Source organism: Pipra filicauda, unplaced genomic scaffold, assembly GCF_003945595.2.
Source record: "Pipra filicauda isolate LSUMZ 115617 unplaced genomic scaffold, ASM394559v2 scaffold122_size2191957_pilon, whole genome shotgun sequence".
NCBI lineage: Eukaryota > Metazoa > Chordata > Aves > Passeriformes > Pipridae > Pipra > Pipra filicauda.
In genome coordinates, this window is record NW_024103685.1 from 318950 (window position 1) to 336991 (window position 18042).

Below are 18042 nucleotides of genomic sequence, written 5' to 3' on the forward strand. Positions count from 1 at the left end.
TCTACCACTGCTTTAAAACAATGGTAGAAGTGACTTAGTGAGCCCTCAAATCCAAAACCAAAAATGAAAGACAAGCAAACAGAAAGTTTAAAGAGGATGATGCACTCATTGTAACACATAAACAGGAAAAGAACCAATTCATACCATTGCTGCCAAGTCCTCCCTTTCTTTCTTCATTTCTTCCCGCACTGCTTCTTTTTCATTAGCCCTCTCATTTAGCTGGGCAGCCAACTCCCTTTCAAGACAATTCTTCTGCCGTTCCACCTCACTTTTCAGTTGTTCACAGTGGACTAGAGCCTAAAAAAACCCAACTATTTTCTTAAGTGGAAGAAAACGAAAATTTTTGAACAAATACAGTATTTATCTAATGCTGTCAGAGAAACCAATTTGCTAGAAGAAAGATATTATTTTTATTTTTTATGTAGTTATTATGATGTTTATACATACCCTATTGTGTTAACATCTAAAATAGGACTAAGAAAATGAAAACAGATGTATATGTTTGTATGTATATACATGTCCTACTGTATATACATACAAATCTAATTGCTTTTAAGAGTTATGGCAAAGACAGAAGCATTTTCCAAATAAGTAGCTGTTCTTCTAAAAACTATGATTATTTGCCTTGCATTTAAAATTCCTGAGTGCACATCACTAGAATCAGCCTCCAATATTTGACTCCCTGCAAATACTGTGGTTACTGCCTAAGTGCATAACTTAGGAAAAAGATATGGAAAAATTAATGAAATGTATGCACTTTCACCTATCCTCCCCCTGAAGTGAATTACTGAGTGCAGAACACTAAGAAGAAACCTGAAAGCAGTAAGTAAAGATAAATACAATTTTTAAAACTTTTTTAAGTTTCAGGTTTGTAAAAAATTAATTCTACTAAAAACCTCATAAAAGCACTGCTCAATCTGAGGTGCTAAAATAACAGGTTATGGATGTGTTTTCTATCAAAAAGAAGAAACATAAGTTGAAGAACACTCTCAAAACACTATCTTCTAAAAAAGCTAGGGGAAAAAATATATTTATCAATGTTTGCTGCCGTATTTCTGCCAAAGTGATAGAATGAATGTTATGTCAGTTTAAATCAGAAATACCCTCCTCTCTTAAAAGTAAATCCAAGTATTCAAAGCACCCTAAAGGCAGCTATGCTAGCCGACAAGTAAACTAGATCTCATTTCATCGTTTTGCTGATATTCAGGATATCCTGTTTCAAAGAAGTTAGAGTAACCTTCTTTTAGGAATCCTGCTGTATTAAACTGTATTTTTCTTTTACTCGAAGCCAATCCCCTGCATTCAATTTTCATGGCATTGGGCTGTTCATGAGGGAAGCAAGTTAAGCCATAATTTTTTAAAGAATGCTCTAACAGTCTCCATTAGTTTTATGTCAATTCTGTGAGACTCTCCACAGGATCCCTTTTCATATCACCAGTCTACCTTGGTGAGGTACCATTGTTTTGACTACACAGTGAGCAATCAAACAATTATTCGTTTATGACATTTATGTTGAAAATACATTCCTGATTTTCCTTCAACTATGTAAAATCAACCTTAACAGACCTCCTCCTTGCCCTACACAACAGGCAAGAGGCCACAAACTACAGAGACAACCAAAAGACAAAAAGAAATGGTGGTTTTAAATGATAAGCACCAGAGGCTGGACTTTTGATCAACAAAGTGATGAAACTGCAATTGTAGGATTTGGAAGCTTAATGTGTTAACCCCTCACTTTTCTTATATGGACTGTTCTACTGGATTACATGCTAATTATCAACAAAAACAGCGCTGAAGAGTAGAATAGGACTGGGAAAAAAAAGACTGTAGTTACCAGAACATACCAGTACATGTAAAAATGCTAAATTAATGCATGATAAGTAAAATATTTCTTCCTGTTCCTTCATATTAAAAAAGTTTTTAACTATCAAAAAAATCAGACTACTATTCTGACTTGTACACAAGCAGACAGCACTTCACAAGACTATACACACGTACACTTCTCTTGCAGCACTGGATGAATAATACCAATTTGATCAACAGAGCATTTATATCAATCTTGTACGCATTTAGTTCAAAAAAACAAAACAAAACAACACTCTCTCAATTCCATAGTAATTCACTAATAATACAGTAGATGTCACTACCTATCAAGAACATAATTTAGGTCAATATAGACTGATTGTGTATAGAACTAGAGCTAACACAAGCATTAGATCAAAACTGGTTTTAAGATTACCATTTACATAACACCAAAAGCTTCCTGCAGGTAAAATTAGACAGGGCTTCTCATCTTCAAAGAGCTCTGATAATTAATCAGTTCTTGCACTGCTCTTATCTGAGGCAAAAAAGAGTTGTTTGTAAGCATTTTAACTATTCTTTCCAGAGTATGTCAGACATACGATGCGAAAATTATCCTGTTACATGTTATGAATGCCTTTGAAAATTCTTTGAATTTATATCACCTAGCTGTGAAGCTACATCAGAATTTAAAAATTCAACACTCCCTACAGTATTGATGAAAATTCAAGAACTCAAATACAGAGTTCATGTTACTGCTCAGAAACAGTCACACAGTGCAATTGTTTTAAATCTACTACATCATATCAACATATGACGAAGGTCTAACACATACTTGTTCATCAGCATGAAAACTAACATTTGCAGTAAAACTGAACACTGAAAAGCTCTAATTTCTGGATTAATTTACCTTTATTTTTTCCAAATTGGCCTCTTCTGCCATTTGCACAGCATGTTCAACTTGCTTACAAGCATCAGATTCTCTTTGCTGCATCTCTTTCATGTTTTGTCGCAGTGAAACAAGTGCATCCATCAAGTCATCTCTTTCCCTGCATATAAAGAAAAACAAGATATTTCCTCTATATCTTAAGAGAAAAAAACCTAACACCATGTATATAAAATATAAAATATTAACAGATATAACACATAAGGATGGTGGTAAGTGAAGCAAGACTAAAAATCATGGGTTAAGAGTGAAAGACAACACATACTGCTAGCTTAGCAGATATTGAAAATATCACTTGTTTGATGACCTGTCCTTCACTTCAGAAGGATGGACCATTAGAGAAAATGCCAATAATGAGAGCAGGTCTCAAGTCATTAATGTACTGAAGCTGAGTGCATTCTGTTGGCATTACAAACTGGGGATCCCATGCTAAAAAAAAAAAAATAAAAGCATGTTTCTGAAAAAGCAGATTGATGCAATATGGAATTACACTGTCATTAAAGGTAAAAAAGGGGAAAAATACTAAAAGAAAGGATTAGGTTCAACAAGTAATTCAGATCACTAAGTATATAAAATGAAAATCTGTATCCCTTTGCCACAAACTGGAACTAAACTAATCAATAAGCCACCTTGATTCTACATCTCCTACGAATTTTGTTAACAAAGAAACTAAGATCTATACTAAACAGTGAAGTAGAGTTGGTAAAACTGTAATACTTCACCTTTTCATTATTTTGTCATGCTAAAAACTTTTACATTAAGAGTTTTAACTATCTGTAGTTGAGGTGCAACTTGAGATTCTGGCTGAAAACTGTTGTGTTTGGGTTTCGTTTCTTTCTTTTCTTGACATTGTGTGAAACGGTAACATATTTTTCTGTATTTGTCAGAGAACTAACAGCCATATTTTGAAATTTAACTTCGACAAGAATTGGACAAAGTTCTTTTGAAAATCCCTACTGAAATACCTTTGGTTTTAATAAACTGCATAACAAGCAGATGTAGCTTTTAGATTTTGTTAAACCTTGAATGAAGTAATGGTTTAAGATAGATAAATAGGTTAGCTCAAATCTTTTCCTTTGAGCTACCTAATAATACAAAAGGACAAGAATGTACTGATTTATAGTTTGTTCATATTTCCCAACATCTGTGACAAATAATTACTTTTCTTACAAATGCAGATTTTGAAAACTGACTTTTCAGCAACAGAACTTTTCCAGAAAATTCTTGGACTTGATATTAGAAAAAAATATATAAATCCTGGCAATAGCCATCAAATGCATAGGGATGATATCCACTTGACAGACTACACATACTATGGACTATGTCCCTTCAGTCTCCTTGCTTCTAACTGACCCACTATTCCATCTCCAGCAGGCTCCTTCTAAAACCTCAGAAATCCTAAGAAGCTTCAGACATCTGACAAAAAATCAATGGCTGTTTAACCAAGTTTGAGAAAGTTGCAGTGTCCTATCATTATTACTAGCAAGTAGAGAGGAAGAATTTTTTTCAAGGTGGCTGACTAGCAGAATTCCCATGAAAAAAAAATTTAATGCTGTTGGGGTTTCTGAATTTCATATATTCAGTCTGTATAGCTGTTTTTAAAAAAATATTTAAATGAAAGCTAGAATTAAAAAAAGGTTGCAGCAAATAATTTCATTTATTTTTATCCAATAGAACTTCTTTTCCCTGACTTATTGTCAGGGAGGAACTACTACACATGTTTTTGGTCGGAAACGCATCCTACCCCAAGCACCTGACCTACTGCTGATGTATCTGAAAAGTTCCCCAAATGCAAGGAGAACAAAGTGGAGTCAGAAAAAATTCCAACTACAGAAAGATAAGGAACTTTTGCAGGAAATAATCAATCGAAATACATAGACTTCCACAATATTTGTGCTGACAGAGAGAAGAACTTTCCTGCACAAAAAGTGCAGGAAAAAGACTATAAATAGCCTCATTATCTGGATAGCCAAAGGTACCATAATTACATGATAGTGACTAGCATTCTTTCCCAGTTGAAATAAGTAGAAAAACTGAATTATCCATTTCAAAATGGTCGGGACCTAAATTCATTGATTTTAGCATTACGACTTCAGCTTTTTGGGAGTGTATTGTTCCATAAATGTACACCTCTCTATGAATGCAACCAAACATATTGAGACTGAAATGGTTTAATGTAAGCATCCATACTTTCAAGGACAAAGTACATACCCCCCAAACCTACTTTGTTAGCCTTTCGATGGTCTGCACATGAACATTACAATGAGTTTGTGCAAGAACTGCCTCGTGTTGTGCACATTTCAGGCACATTCCACCAACCCGACTACAATTTGCAGCTGAAACAAGTGACTTCTGCTGTTTCAGCCTTCCTTCCAAATCTTTGCATGTCTTCTGAGATTCTGAAAGGTCTTTTCTAGAAAGAAGAAATAAAAAATATTATTTGTGAAATCAAACATTTCTACAAGTTATATTCACATCGAATATACTAAAAAGAACTGTAAAAATCTCTGTAATTATTTTCCACATTTCAGTAGGCTAAGAAAGACTTTAATAGCAAAATAACAGTTGAACTGCCCACTTAAAGTTATTAATAGAGAAAACAATATTATGTTAATTTGTTCCTTCCCCCTATAGTATCAGAAAATAATTAGATAAAAAATTTGTAGGCTTAGATATTATCTGAACAGAGTATAAGACTCATTAGCAAGAAACACTACCAGCTGTATAAATATTTCAATACCCTAACAATTTTCTGTTGTTTTTATTAATAATATCACTAACTTCACATTTATTCTCTACTCTCTAGACAAGAATCCAGATCTATTCAGCACATTCATTCTGATCCACTGATACACATGAACTTGAGGTCAAACAAATGTGCAGAAAAACAGGCCAAGTTTTCCACTTGTCTCCAAAATTTTTACCAGGTGCTCTGACGAATTTTCTCCAGAATTTCCAAGCATGTGTCAGGCTGGGGAGATTGCAAGCAGTAGGAATACTAACATCAGGAAGTTCCAGACAAACGTACACTGTGCATATATAGATCACTTTGACAAATTGTGCAATGAATCCAAAGCTTTTGGTTTGTTATGCAGGCCATCTGGGCAGCACACACATAGGAAGTCTGACACATTCTGGTTGCATCGGATTTACTGTGCACATGATATATACACTGCATGGATGCTTATTTCCATCTGGAAAATCTTCTGTGCACTTTTTCCAATTTTAGTAGCTGGTCTATTAAATATAATCCACTATAACCTGAACAGAATTTGCTCTGCATATATCCTTAGACAGTCATGGTACAACAGACCTATTGTTGGAAAGCCTTGGAAAGAAATCAGCAAGTCCTATGTAAATTCATGCTTGAAGTTAAAGGCAGTTATTATATTACTGAAAGTGATATAATTTCTCACTTCAATTAAAATTTAGCTTTCCAGAACTTACAGTTTGAAAGAGCATGCCTCTTAGGAGAAACAAATCAAGAGGCTGAATAATGTACTTGAGGAAATTTTCAGACTAATTTAGCCTCCAATAATTATTTCTGAGTAAATATAACACTTTAAGCCAAGTGGGGAAAAAAATAAAAACAGCTGAAATTTAAGATCCTCATTTACATTCACTAACCAACTAGCTTTGCATGTTTCAGATTTCACCACTGCAGACAGTATTATTTGAACTTGTCTCCCTACCAATAACTCTTTTTACACAGACAGAAAAACCTAGTTTTCAGATATATGAAACCACAATCTATTTAGGGAAAAGCATAAATAAACAGATTCAGCAGCAGTATCATCAATGTGGGTGTACAAGGGGAAGTTCAGTCCTGAAAACCATATCTTAAAGTGGTTGCCCCTTCCTCTGTTTTTTCATAATTTGCTACCTATTCGAACGTTGAATATTTTGAGGAGTACATGAGGACTTACTTTCAAATGTTTTTGTGTTTAAAGATATGCAAGTTACACAACTGGAAACACTGCCTGAAAACCTCAAAATTATATTTTCCTGCTCCAAAATCATTATATGGCCTAAAACTAGTTTGATGCTTAAGATCTCTAAAATTTGCAATATAAAATATTAGTAGAAAATTGGTAATTATGGAAGGCCTCACACATGATACAATATTAACTGCTCTTTTTTTCTTTGATTGGTGTACCTTAGCAGACATGATGTTTCTCTGAGAAAAGAGGGTAAAAAGGATAAAGACATCTTATATTGCCACTGTTACTATAAAGTAGCAGTACATTCAATTTTTTTTTGCTACATTTATATTTGAGAAAACTTTCCATAAAACCAGCTTTCAGGGACACTGTCAGGAAAAAAAACATTATTCAGGCATTCAGGCATTCTCCTAGTTAAATTCAGATCAAGAGTGGTTCATGCTGTTATGTAGTGATAATTTATTAACAATCATTTTAAGGAAAAAGTAAACATTTCACTTTACCTTAGAGACTGTATTTGAGCATCAAGGATATTGACTTTTTCTTGATAAAGAAGTTTTAGATTCTCCTTTAGAAAAGATGGGAGAAAAGAAGTGTCTTTTGCTTTCTTCATAATAGTCTTTACAAATAAACCTAGACTTTAGCCACATTGATTGTTTTCCCCCGAGGAAATAAACTTGTTGAAATACTAGTGGCAGAGAAACCTAAATATTTCACACTTCTGAACGTCTACAAAATGAACAACCTTCCCATTTTCTTATTTCTATGTATCTTGCCAGAACCTCATATGGTAAACTGTTGCAGTTCCAACTGTAGCCCTCTACAATGATTTATACAAGTTGATGATCGTATCCTGAGTTTGCTTTTGCTTTCCCATAAGTTAGCAGATATTAAAGAGGAATTCTGAAGAACTAGGAGTAGACAGGCTATTTATTTATAATACAGTGTATAATACAGCGAGTTACTTTTATTACCTGGTGAAGAACAAGGTATATGAATCAACCACACTCATGTTAAATGCAGTGTTGATAACAAACCAGATAAAGCACTACAATTTTAGCTCACTATGATTCTTAGAAAGAAGTCACAATCAACACAATTCTCTTGCTTTAAATGTGGCAGATGAAGAAAAATGCAGTTACTGTAAAACTTAGCTTTCAAACAACTGCAGGCATTAGGGATCACTGAGAAGGTTTTCAGCTCTAAAATACTAGCACGAAAATGAGAAAACTGTATTTTTCAGTGAAAAAAATTAATAAACACATATAATTGAAGAATTACAGTACCCTATACATTTCAGAGTGCCCATATGCACACGGATAAAAAATATCCAAACTTTTCAGTTAACCAAGCTTTTTTCCCCAAAGATAGCAATGCTACCCTACTACTCCAGAGCAAAAGAAAAATTAATATCTTGCCAAACTAAAAATATAGGATAGAGACAACATTATCTCTAAATCACTAGGATACCTCTGTATGTCTAAAAGCAAAAAGCTTGTAATTCAGTTTAGGGAAAGCAGACTGCATGAAGCTACTTTTGTACCTCACTGAGCCTGTGCTGCTCCAGGAGCAGAACAACTCATCACAAAAGAGCTTGTGTAGAGGGCTACATAAATTACATCAGCTAGTTCCCACCTGCTTGGGCATTGACTTACTGCTAAGAATCTCCAAAGTACAGTGGAGCCATCACCTTTAAACAAGACTTACCTGTGGAAAGTCAACATCTGCAGATACAACCTGCCATCTGTATCTAACTGCATAATATTAATTAGGGCATAATGAGAAGATGAGGTTTAAGAGCATAAAATTTGAGCTCAGATTAAGGTTCAGTCAACCAAAACTCCTCCTGTGTCTGTTACAAAATTAGTCATCAGAACTGCAGCAACAAGAAAGGACTGAAAGTTTTTGCAAAGGTAGGACTCTGCAAAGAAAGTTTATACCAACCAGTTCTACAGGCCATTTTTCTATGCCTCCAGCAGCTGCTGTAACAAAAGCCTGATCTTTGTTACGTGCTGGTGATGAGGTGACAGGCTGACACATGCTAAAGTCTTTACCACCTCCAGGCCAGGAGTTCTGAGTATCTGCCTAAAACAAAAATATTAACGCTTCAGTTATAATTATGTAGGCTGTTTTTTTAAACAAATGCTACTTATGCAAGTATTAAATCTTATAAATTTCAGTAGAACATAAGAACCAATAAACAAGTTAATTAGGTTAGCAACCTATGATAATGATGTTACCCAAGGAAATCCATGTTTGCAAATTCTCATTAAATTTTGACTAAAATTCAGTTTGCAGACAACCATTTGTATATCCTTCCATAAAAAGAATCAGGTCAGGTACCTGAGCACTGATTAAAAGGACAAAAAATAAAAACCTACCGAGGCATCTAGAAGAGTTTGTTCTCTCAATGTGTATTCTGCAGTTAAGAATTTCAGTTTCTGATGGAGTTCCTCATTTTCAAGTACAACTGCTTGTACTCGATCTTTCATCCCAGACAACTCCTCCTATAGTATAAAGGGTCAGCATGTAAAAGGCTCCTTGAGACAGCTATCGACATTGGAATACATCTTGAGACTTAAAGTCTAGATTACATTCTCAACTATTTTAACCCTTTTAGAGGAAGTAAGAATACTCAAAACATATATGGTATTTTTGCAGCTTGAATTCCCATGTAACTGCTTAAAAAAAAAAAAAGCTTATTTGTATTTGTATTAGGACATAAAAATGCCCTAAATACCCTTAAACACCAGAGACTAAGACACATGGTAAGGGATCTACTGAATTGCATTTGGCTCAGTTTGGGTCATTACAACAGAAAATCTAAAGTCAAAGTTAAGCTGCTTTTAAAGCAGTTATTCATTTTTGGGGGATCAGGGTTTTAATAGGTCAAATATGTTGTCTGATACCTTGCAAAACTTCACTTCTGTTTCCAAATGGTTAATGTACTGTGATTGATCATTGATTATAGGAATGAGATCAGAAAGGGCTGGTGAGTCTCCAGGTACAGCTTCTGGGGGTTTCTGAAGGAAATAAAGAATAGTATGTGTTATTTTCCATTTATTGCAATAAGATGTTGCTTGCATAAAGAATACAATGTACACTTTTCTGGTATGGATTCAAAATGCATACAGAGCTGTTAATGGAATCCTCTCAGAGGAACAACAGGTACATTTCTAGCATTAATTCATGATTCTGGATGAAAACAAGCATCTTTATGCCAATCCCTACCTAGTTTGAAACTGATACAATCCTAACATCTGTGATCTCGGGTCAGAAACATATCTTTTTGTCCAAAAATATTCCATATTCTTAAATATAATTAAAAACTTGAAGATCATAGAACTCATTTTCAGGAACTCCTGAGGTATCTGGAACTATGACTGGGGAGAGAAATGAAGTATATCTAGAACCATTTGGAAAAACATTTAGAGAAGGAACTCCAAATTTGCAACATATTCCACCTGGCTCAGTGCATGTAAGTCCCATGTTCATTAACTCAGAATTCACCTTGATTTAAAGTCTGTTAATATTAACTACTTCATAAATTTTAAAAGAAATGAACCACACTTGTTAAAATATATATAATACAGCCCTGATAATATTTGTCACTCATCTTTCTGTTTCTCTAGCTTCTATTCATCCCTCCCTCTTCTCTGAAAGTGGAATGAACACCTTGCAGCTGACACTTCCAGCTGCCTCCCTGAAAAGATTATACCACAGCAGTGCTAGAAAACATTTTTATACAAATTATTTTTCACTGAAAAACAGTGCTAATGTTTAACCCGAGAAACATCAGTGTACTGTAAACAATACTGGTAAGAAATGGTTTCACTAAAAAGAAAATAACATGTAGTATATTTTCCCAGTATAAAGAGAGCATCTCTTTGTGACTTTTTTTTTAACCTTTTTTACAACGTAATTGTTATAAATTGATTTGAAATTTATTTGGGATTTTTTAATTAATGTTCTGATAATGTAACATATTATAGGATAAAAGAACAATGGTCAGGGGAGGCATATATTTAAATTAGGCTGAACATTAAAATCAGAACTGAAAGACACATAGGATCAGTATGAATTACCAAACATTTATGCCTGAGTCTCAGAAATCCTGTTCACATTTGCATACTTAATATTAAAAAGGATTTATAAAATATAAATGTTTAGCAGCTTTAAAAGCCAGCATTCTACACGGTGACAAAGTTTTGCCAACATCAAAAATAATTTGGCCCACCTTGTACTTTTCCCAAATGCCCCAAATTTCAAACATCTAATCCACAGAATTAGAGAAACTCTGCCACCCTGTAAACTGGCAAGAAGCTCCAGCTATAAAAGCAGCTTCAGGAATAGCTAGGTTAACCAAAACTCAGCCTGCAGAACTACATTTGTTGTACAAAGCAACTGTGCTGGTCCTTGACCTCAGGTGGAAAAATGTAGAGTAAAAGGAAAAATTTCCACCCAACTGTTTGGATGTAATCAACAAAAAGATGTACTCATTTGATGTCTATTGCAACTCTTATCAATGAGAAAGAAAAGGGAATTTTGTTAAGACAATGTAATTTATATGTATGAAGTGTGGTAAAGGTTACTAAACAGTATACTTTCTGTGAAATATTATAGTTAGCTACAGATCATGCAATCATACAGTATTCAGTAGTCATCAGGTATTTCAGTGTAACTCAAAGCAAAACGTTAAGGTTATTGATAATCTAAGTTTGCTTTCCTTGAACTGTGGGGAACTGGGTTCTTCTTATACAAGAAGCATTTCTGCAGTGTCCAGTAAATCACCAGAGAAGCTCGTATTTTATAAGGGTTTGCAATTTTTTTGGTGTGTGCACACTTTTGCACTTTCACATTTTTTTGAGCTTTTACACTTCGTCTGTCTTCAGAACACTTTCACATCCTATCTAGCAAGCAGGTAGAGGACAGCTGCAAAGGAGAATAAGGATACCACTTCACAGAATGCCTCTTACTGGAAACTTCAAGAGGAAGAAATGAGACAATGCCCTACCAATACAGTATATTCCCATTTTTTCCTCTGTTTATTCATCCATTCTTTAACCCACTCCCTGAAAGCACTAGCCCATGTTCCTTAAATAAAAGTATTCCGTTTTCTGAATTTTCCACTCTACTAAAACTTCCCAATACAAGAAGAAAACTTCACCAAAGGTGGAATAAAAGATTGTTTCCCTCCCCTCCCAGGCTAAATACAAACAGATACTGATTCACATCATGCCAAGGTCAACCAACCATCATTCCCTTGAGCTACAAAACACTAACTCTTTCCTATGCCATTAAGAGGCAAAACACCTGTCAGGACAACCATATTAAACTCATGAATTTTAGAACATTCAGAGAAGTTAACTTTAAATCAGATTTCTCAGGGTCAAGACAGTAAAGCTAGGCTCTTTACACAGGCTGACAGCAACACAGCAGGAACACAGTCTTTAGATTATTCTGCTGTTACCTCAACTTTGACAGTAAAGAGCTGCTTGTCTTGCTTAGTATAAACCAACAGTAGCCAGTGAAGGCTGTCAAAAGATAAAACTGTAACATCTTTGAATTATTTTCCCATAGAGATGCTATTAACTAGCAGCTGCTCTGTAACTAAATTGTGCACTTCGCATACTTCTGTGTAGTTCTGCTGCAAGAAAGCAGAACCTAGAAGCCCTTGTAAGGGTATAAACAAAATTACACAGAAAGCACTGCATTTCTTACATGAACAGTTCTAATCCTTTAAAGAAAAAGCATAGTTACAGCATAAGAAGGCCGTTGAGAATCCTTGAGGTACAGTCAAAGGAAAACAGAGGCTGCTTTTACAGAAGTTTTTCTACATTGTTTATCCCAACTGTTTCCAAAACAAAAAGGACGAATAACCTACACTGCATGATCAACAAAAAAGGAGAAAAGTCTAACCCTCTATTATAGATTCCTTTTTCTTTCACTGTGGTCATAAGCGTACAAAGGTCTGGCCATAGCATCCTCAATCTCCTGTATTTAAGAACATAAAAACGATTCAATGCTTCTTTTTCTCCCTGTATGCTATGAAAGTGTTCTCAACATGCATGCCGTTCATTCAGACAACACAAAGGAAACCAGAAGAAACATACACAGAATGATGACTTCCTTCTTGACGGAGAGACTTCACTTTCCATTCTCTCTTGATGTTGCAGCAAAATTTTAAGTTGATTAACTAGGAAGAGACAAAAAACCCCCCACCATTATAACAAAACATAATTACTTTTTTCAAATAAATTAGTGTAATTTCTAAAAATGATTAAATCATTTGCTTTCAGAGTAATCTTACCTGCCTGACTGTGCTGCAGTTCCTGCCTGGCCGCATTCCCACAGTCATCATTTTCCCCATCCGCATCATCAGTGCCCTCGTCCACAGAGGACTGGTCAAATCCAATGTCATCCTCACCCTTTGCCAAGGCATATTTCAGTTGATGGATGCTTTCAGTAGCACGTTCTGAAAATAAAAAAAAAAGTAATCACATCATTAGCCACAATAAGCAACATAAAAGTATTTACTGACTGATATTTTAATTGGAAAAAACATGAGAGAACTAAAAGCTTTCAGCATGTGTCTAGCTTGACTACTTGACCTAAACTCAGACACTGAAAGTAATTTCCTAATTCAAACGGCCAAAACAACTACTATATTTACAAAATACTTGTTAAATATTTACTAAATATTCAAAGACGCAGCTATAAATAGCATCTTAGCCCCTCAACACATTAGGATTCCGCAGCAGCACAAATAATAATATACCTGACCCTAAAACATTTCCTAACATACACACTTTTTGTACTTTTCAATGAACCTAAAGCTCACGCTATATTTTATACAACATGGAGGAGTCAGAACCAGGAACAATATTTTTGCTTTCTAATGATGCCACCACACATTACAAAAGCAATGTATCACACAACAAAACAAATACCTAAGTATATAAAATAATAATTCAGCAAACTGAGCCAACATAAAACAGTTACTTAATAAAGACTGATGACTTCTGAACAAGTGGGAAAAATAAATAACAACACTGTTCTAGAAAAAAAAACCCAAGACACACAACAGAAAACTTCTTTCCAGATAAATACAAATATTTTCAAGAACTGACTTACTGACAGTAGTGGTCTTTTCTAACGTTCAGTATATTTTTTTCTTATATTTCTTCTTTAAGTTGACTTCACAAAAAACCAAAAATTTGCCAATCATAAATGCCATATCCCTCTGATACAGCTTAACATTTCCAATGTGCCAGAAAATAAATTTGAGAGATCTGTAGCTGAGAGATGACAATCGAATTGGAAGTCACAAAATGCGGGCTTGGTTTTAGATAATGATATGTCTAGTTCACACCACAGGACCTCAGACAACTCACTTATTACTTCTTTCTTTCAACTGCCTGTGTAGTTGGAAGATGAGTATTTCATTTCACTTCCCTTTAAGCAATGTATTATACTAACTAGAAAAGACAGAGTAGTAACCTAAGTAGTATGGCTTCATGCAATGTTCAGCAAAGCAGGATCTGCTGTAGTACCAAGTGAACCAAGAAAATGACCTGTACATCAGTCACGGAGGGTACACACTTGGTGAGACAGTCCTCCAACAAAATTCACAGCCACTTTATCAGGAATACAGGAAAACATGTTTCTTTTACATTTCTCCTAAGTAATGTCACAGTCATGTACGACTACCAGTCAAAACTACACTAAATCAGAAAAATTCCATTAATAGTTAACTGTTACTAATTTAAAACAAAACAAAAACCCACACTCTCAAAACCTCACTTGACTTTCAGAAACATAAAATCATAGCCATTTTCTTCATTTAGCCCTACATTCTTTGGAGGGCTATTGTCCCCTAAGACTATCATATATGAAACATTTAGATATGAGTGCCCACAGAACAGGAATTTCACTCTTGTGAGCCAAGTTTATAAGCTAACACCTTCTACTGGAGCAACTGCTACAACTAGAGAAATGGTAACCTTTGCAACACACATCCTTAACTTATTTTTACATGCTTGTAATTTCTAAATTGATATGATGCATAAGTAACTGAAAATATATTTTTGTCACTGGCAAAAAAAAGTTTAAACAAATAAGCACAGTTTATTTGTTATTCTATCTATTTGTTAGATAGAATTCAGAAGACATGCCTCAGAGTATAACATATGTTGCTGGTTACAAATATAAATAGCTCCTTTCTTCCAAAGGGAAAGGTAAATAGCAGTTCAAATCAGAAAACAAAAGCTAGATATGTATTTCTGCCTTCACTTTATCTATCTTTTTCGAGTTCACATCATCCTGACTGAAGCTTGGAAATTGATTTTTTTGCCCACTCTAATGGTTCTCGCCATTTTTTCGGTCTTCTTCTCTGCTTGGTTGTAACTTACCAACAGCTTATAAAATATAAATAACCCCCCAAAAGCATTATATTTAAGAACATGGTTCTCAGTCCAGTATGCTAACCATCACTCTCTTTTTAGCAATGCGAATTTTTAATAAAAACCTGACCCATTTTTGACCTATTAATCTTCTCTCAGCACTTATTTTTAAAGTCCAGTAATCTTGTGGTTGACATCATGTCTTTTGATTTTCGGGTACTCCATCCTTTAATAAATTTAATGCAAAAGAAGACATAAAAGGCACATTTCAAACAGTCATAATTTAGTGTAACAAACCCCCAATACAGTTCACAAGGCAACGACTCAAAAAAGAGGGGTTTAGGTCAAATATTTCTCTTTTGGCATATTTGTGCTATTCATCATTTCTTAAGCATTCCAAGATGCTATGAGGGTGGGAGACCTAATTGAGAAATGCCAGAAGTATCTCACTGATGCAATGGCTTAGATATTTAGCAAACTATGTTGCAACTAGTTGTTGCCAAGAAATGTTCAATGTCATATTTTGTGGTGTGTTATCTGATAGCAATAAAGTTCCTTCATTTCCCTATTCACTGTAGATGTCTGTCAGAGAACCTGAGTATCAATATTTGCTCCACAGCCAGTGACAAACAACAATACAAATCAAACCAAAACTAAACAAACCCATATATATTGTTTTTTCCCAAACTTCTCTCTGACTTTGTAATATCAAAGCTTTTGAACTCAAAGGTAGTACTTGATCCACAAAGATAACATAGATCTTCTTACACCACGTACTCTTCTCCCATAAAATATACAGGGCAGTCGGTAACAGTGAAACACATTAAAACCATTATCAATGGGACACTGATGTCTGTTTTTTTTTTTTGACTACTCTTTCCTGCCTCTGGAATAGTGTCACCACATTCTTGAAAGCTTCATCAAGTATTTGCTTAAATGTCTTAAAAGCTTGCCTATTTCCAAATCACAAATGTTGCTGCCATAAGCAAACCACTCGCCACTGAGAAAGTGGGAGTTAGGAGTTCACGATGGTGTGGCTTTACATACAGCAAAGAAGACTGGAACTGGATGTGTAAAGGGGAATAAGTACATTAAAGCACTTTTTTTTCCAAAGTAAGGGATGCATCATTGAGTGGAAAGGTTATGTTTGTTGTTTCTGCCAATGTAAAAACACTCTTTTCAAATATGAAAGAAATTGAAAAAACCTCTGTGGATGAAAACTACCGGACACCAAAGAACCTTTGCTTAAAGACAATATGATAATTTTTTAATTAATTTAGAAGTAATTAATTTTTATATGCTCTCACAATTGACTTAACTTTTTCATTTAGGCTACTCCTGTAAAACTACGTTTTACATAAATAGGACCTCAGTAAAAACATACTGCAGAAAACTGCTCACATGCAGTCCTACGATTCACATATCAAAATCAATCAGCATCTTTCTTTTCTACATCTTAACAAGACTCTACAAATGAAATCCAAACATGTATTCCTGTTCTATGACAAAACATCATTGACGTGCTATTTTCTATAGGAACAGCTGAGGATATAATAGAAATTGGACTCATGTGGGTCAAAACTTAAAAAAAACCCACTTGTTTCTTTAAAACTCTTTGGTTTTCAGTGTTTAAAGGATTTGAGACAATTATGAAAAAAGGCAAGCTAGCACCCAAATCTGAGGGATCAAACTCAATACATTAAAAAAAAAAAAAACAAAAAACCAATTGCTCCATAAAAATGCTATCAAGTTGTCAACTATCATATATGAATCCCAGGCAGTATGTGCCACAATGGACAGGTAGACAACTTATCTAACGCATTAGCAATATATAGAAAGAAATATATTACTGCTTATTATTTCAGAGACAGAAGCAACCAGCAATCCTAATCCAAGATCAAGGCCTATTATTCCGAGTACAAAGATATTCCTACTCCTCAGTTCATCTAAACTTGAATGCAACTCTGGACTAGATTAAGTTCAGTTAAGCATAATGCTTTAGACAAAACCAATAGAGCCATGACTGAAACATTAATTAATCTTCAAAAATAACATGACACATATTCTACATGATGAATAAAGATACTTCTCTGCCCTGAAAGAAGCATTGATAACTACGGTCATTTTCTGTACTCATTGTAACTACAAAATCTAAGTATTACGCCCTGAAAATATAATATAGGTATCCTTTTTCCATAGAAGTATCTTTGTATAAATATAAATGGCAGACTTTTTTTTAATATGGGAGTGTCAATCCTACTACTGAACAACATTTTTTTACATTGGAGGCACAGTAAAGATCCATTCAACTTGTCAAAAAAAGAAAAAAAAAAAAGAAGACAGAAGATAAAGTCAGGAAACTCTGAAGTAAAATACAACATGAAGAGGTAGCTGTATCTCCAAAGTAGCAATCAGCTTGGGGGGAAACAAAAATACTTTAAAAAAATAATTAAAATAAAAATCAGTGTAAGAATAATTTGCCGCTGAAGTGAAAACAGAAAAAAAAACAGAGAAGGCATTGAACCGGGTTAGCATTGCCTGAACAAGAGATGTTTTTTCAGACACTGCACAAGACTGCTTATAAAGAGTACTCCTTTAAATGAAAGCACCAAAGTTACCTCATTCATGAACTCGGAAATGCCATAGAAAATACTCTGGGAGCTAATGGAGAGTTTAGCAAAGGAACCAACCATCCAAAACAACAGAATTGCCTGAAAGACATGGAAAATAACTCCAGCTGGTAGAAGCATTAAGCAGCATAAATTAAAGAAAACAAACCACAACTGTACGAAAAAGTTGCCATAAGTCTGTCATCTAAAGCTGACAGTCCAGTTCTAGTAATGTTTACAGGAACATGAAGTTACTGGCTATAAATTCAATAAACAGCTTCGCTTTCTGATATCTCATGGTTCCCAATCAGAAAATGGTCTTAGAAAGTCAAAGAAAAAGGAAT

The 18042-nt window shown here is 34.6% G+C and overlaps 1 protein-coding gene across 10 annotated transcripts in view; it reads right to left on the bottom strand.

Annotated features, from left to right (window-relative positions):
* SDCCAG8 (SHH signaling and ciliogenesis regulator SDCCAG8) overlaps positions 1-18042 on the bottom strand; it is a 106704-nt gene that overhangs the window by 84686 nt on the left and 3976 nt on the right. For 9 of the 10 annotated variants that reach the window (XR_003540979.2, XM_027722450.2, XM_027722449.2 and 6 more), the window contains exons 2-10: positions 12998-13162; positions 12801-12883; positions 9597-9710; positions 9069-9194; positions 8632-8772; positions 7191-7255; positions 4971-5159; positions 2711-2849; positions 145-297 (exon numbers count right to left, since the gene is read on the bottom strand). Coding sequence is in view for 9 of the 10 variants with exons in the window: in XM_027722450.2 (XP_027578251.2) it covers positions 145-297; positions 2711-2849; positions 4971-5159; positions 7191-7255; positions 8632-8772; positions 9069-9194; positions 9597-9710; positions 12801-12883; positions 12998-13162 (1175 nt within the window). In the remaining variant the exon portion in view is untranslated. Of the gene's footprint in view, positions 1-144; positions 298-2710; positions 2850-4970; positions 5160-7190; positions 7256-8631; positions 8773-9068; positions 9195-9596; positions 9711-12800; positions 12884-12997; positions 13163-18042 lie in introns of those variants that run through there. The other variant, XM_039388615.1, reaches the window with a different exon arrangement.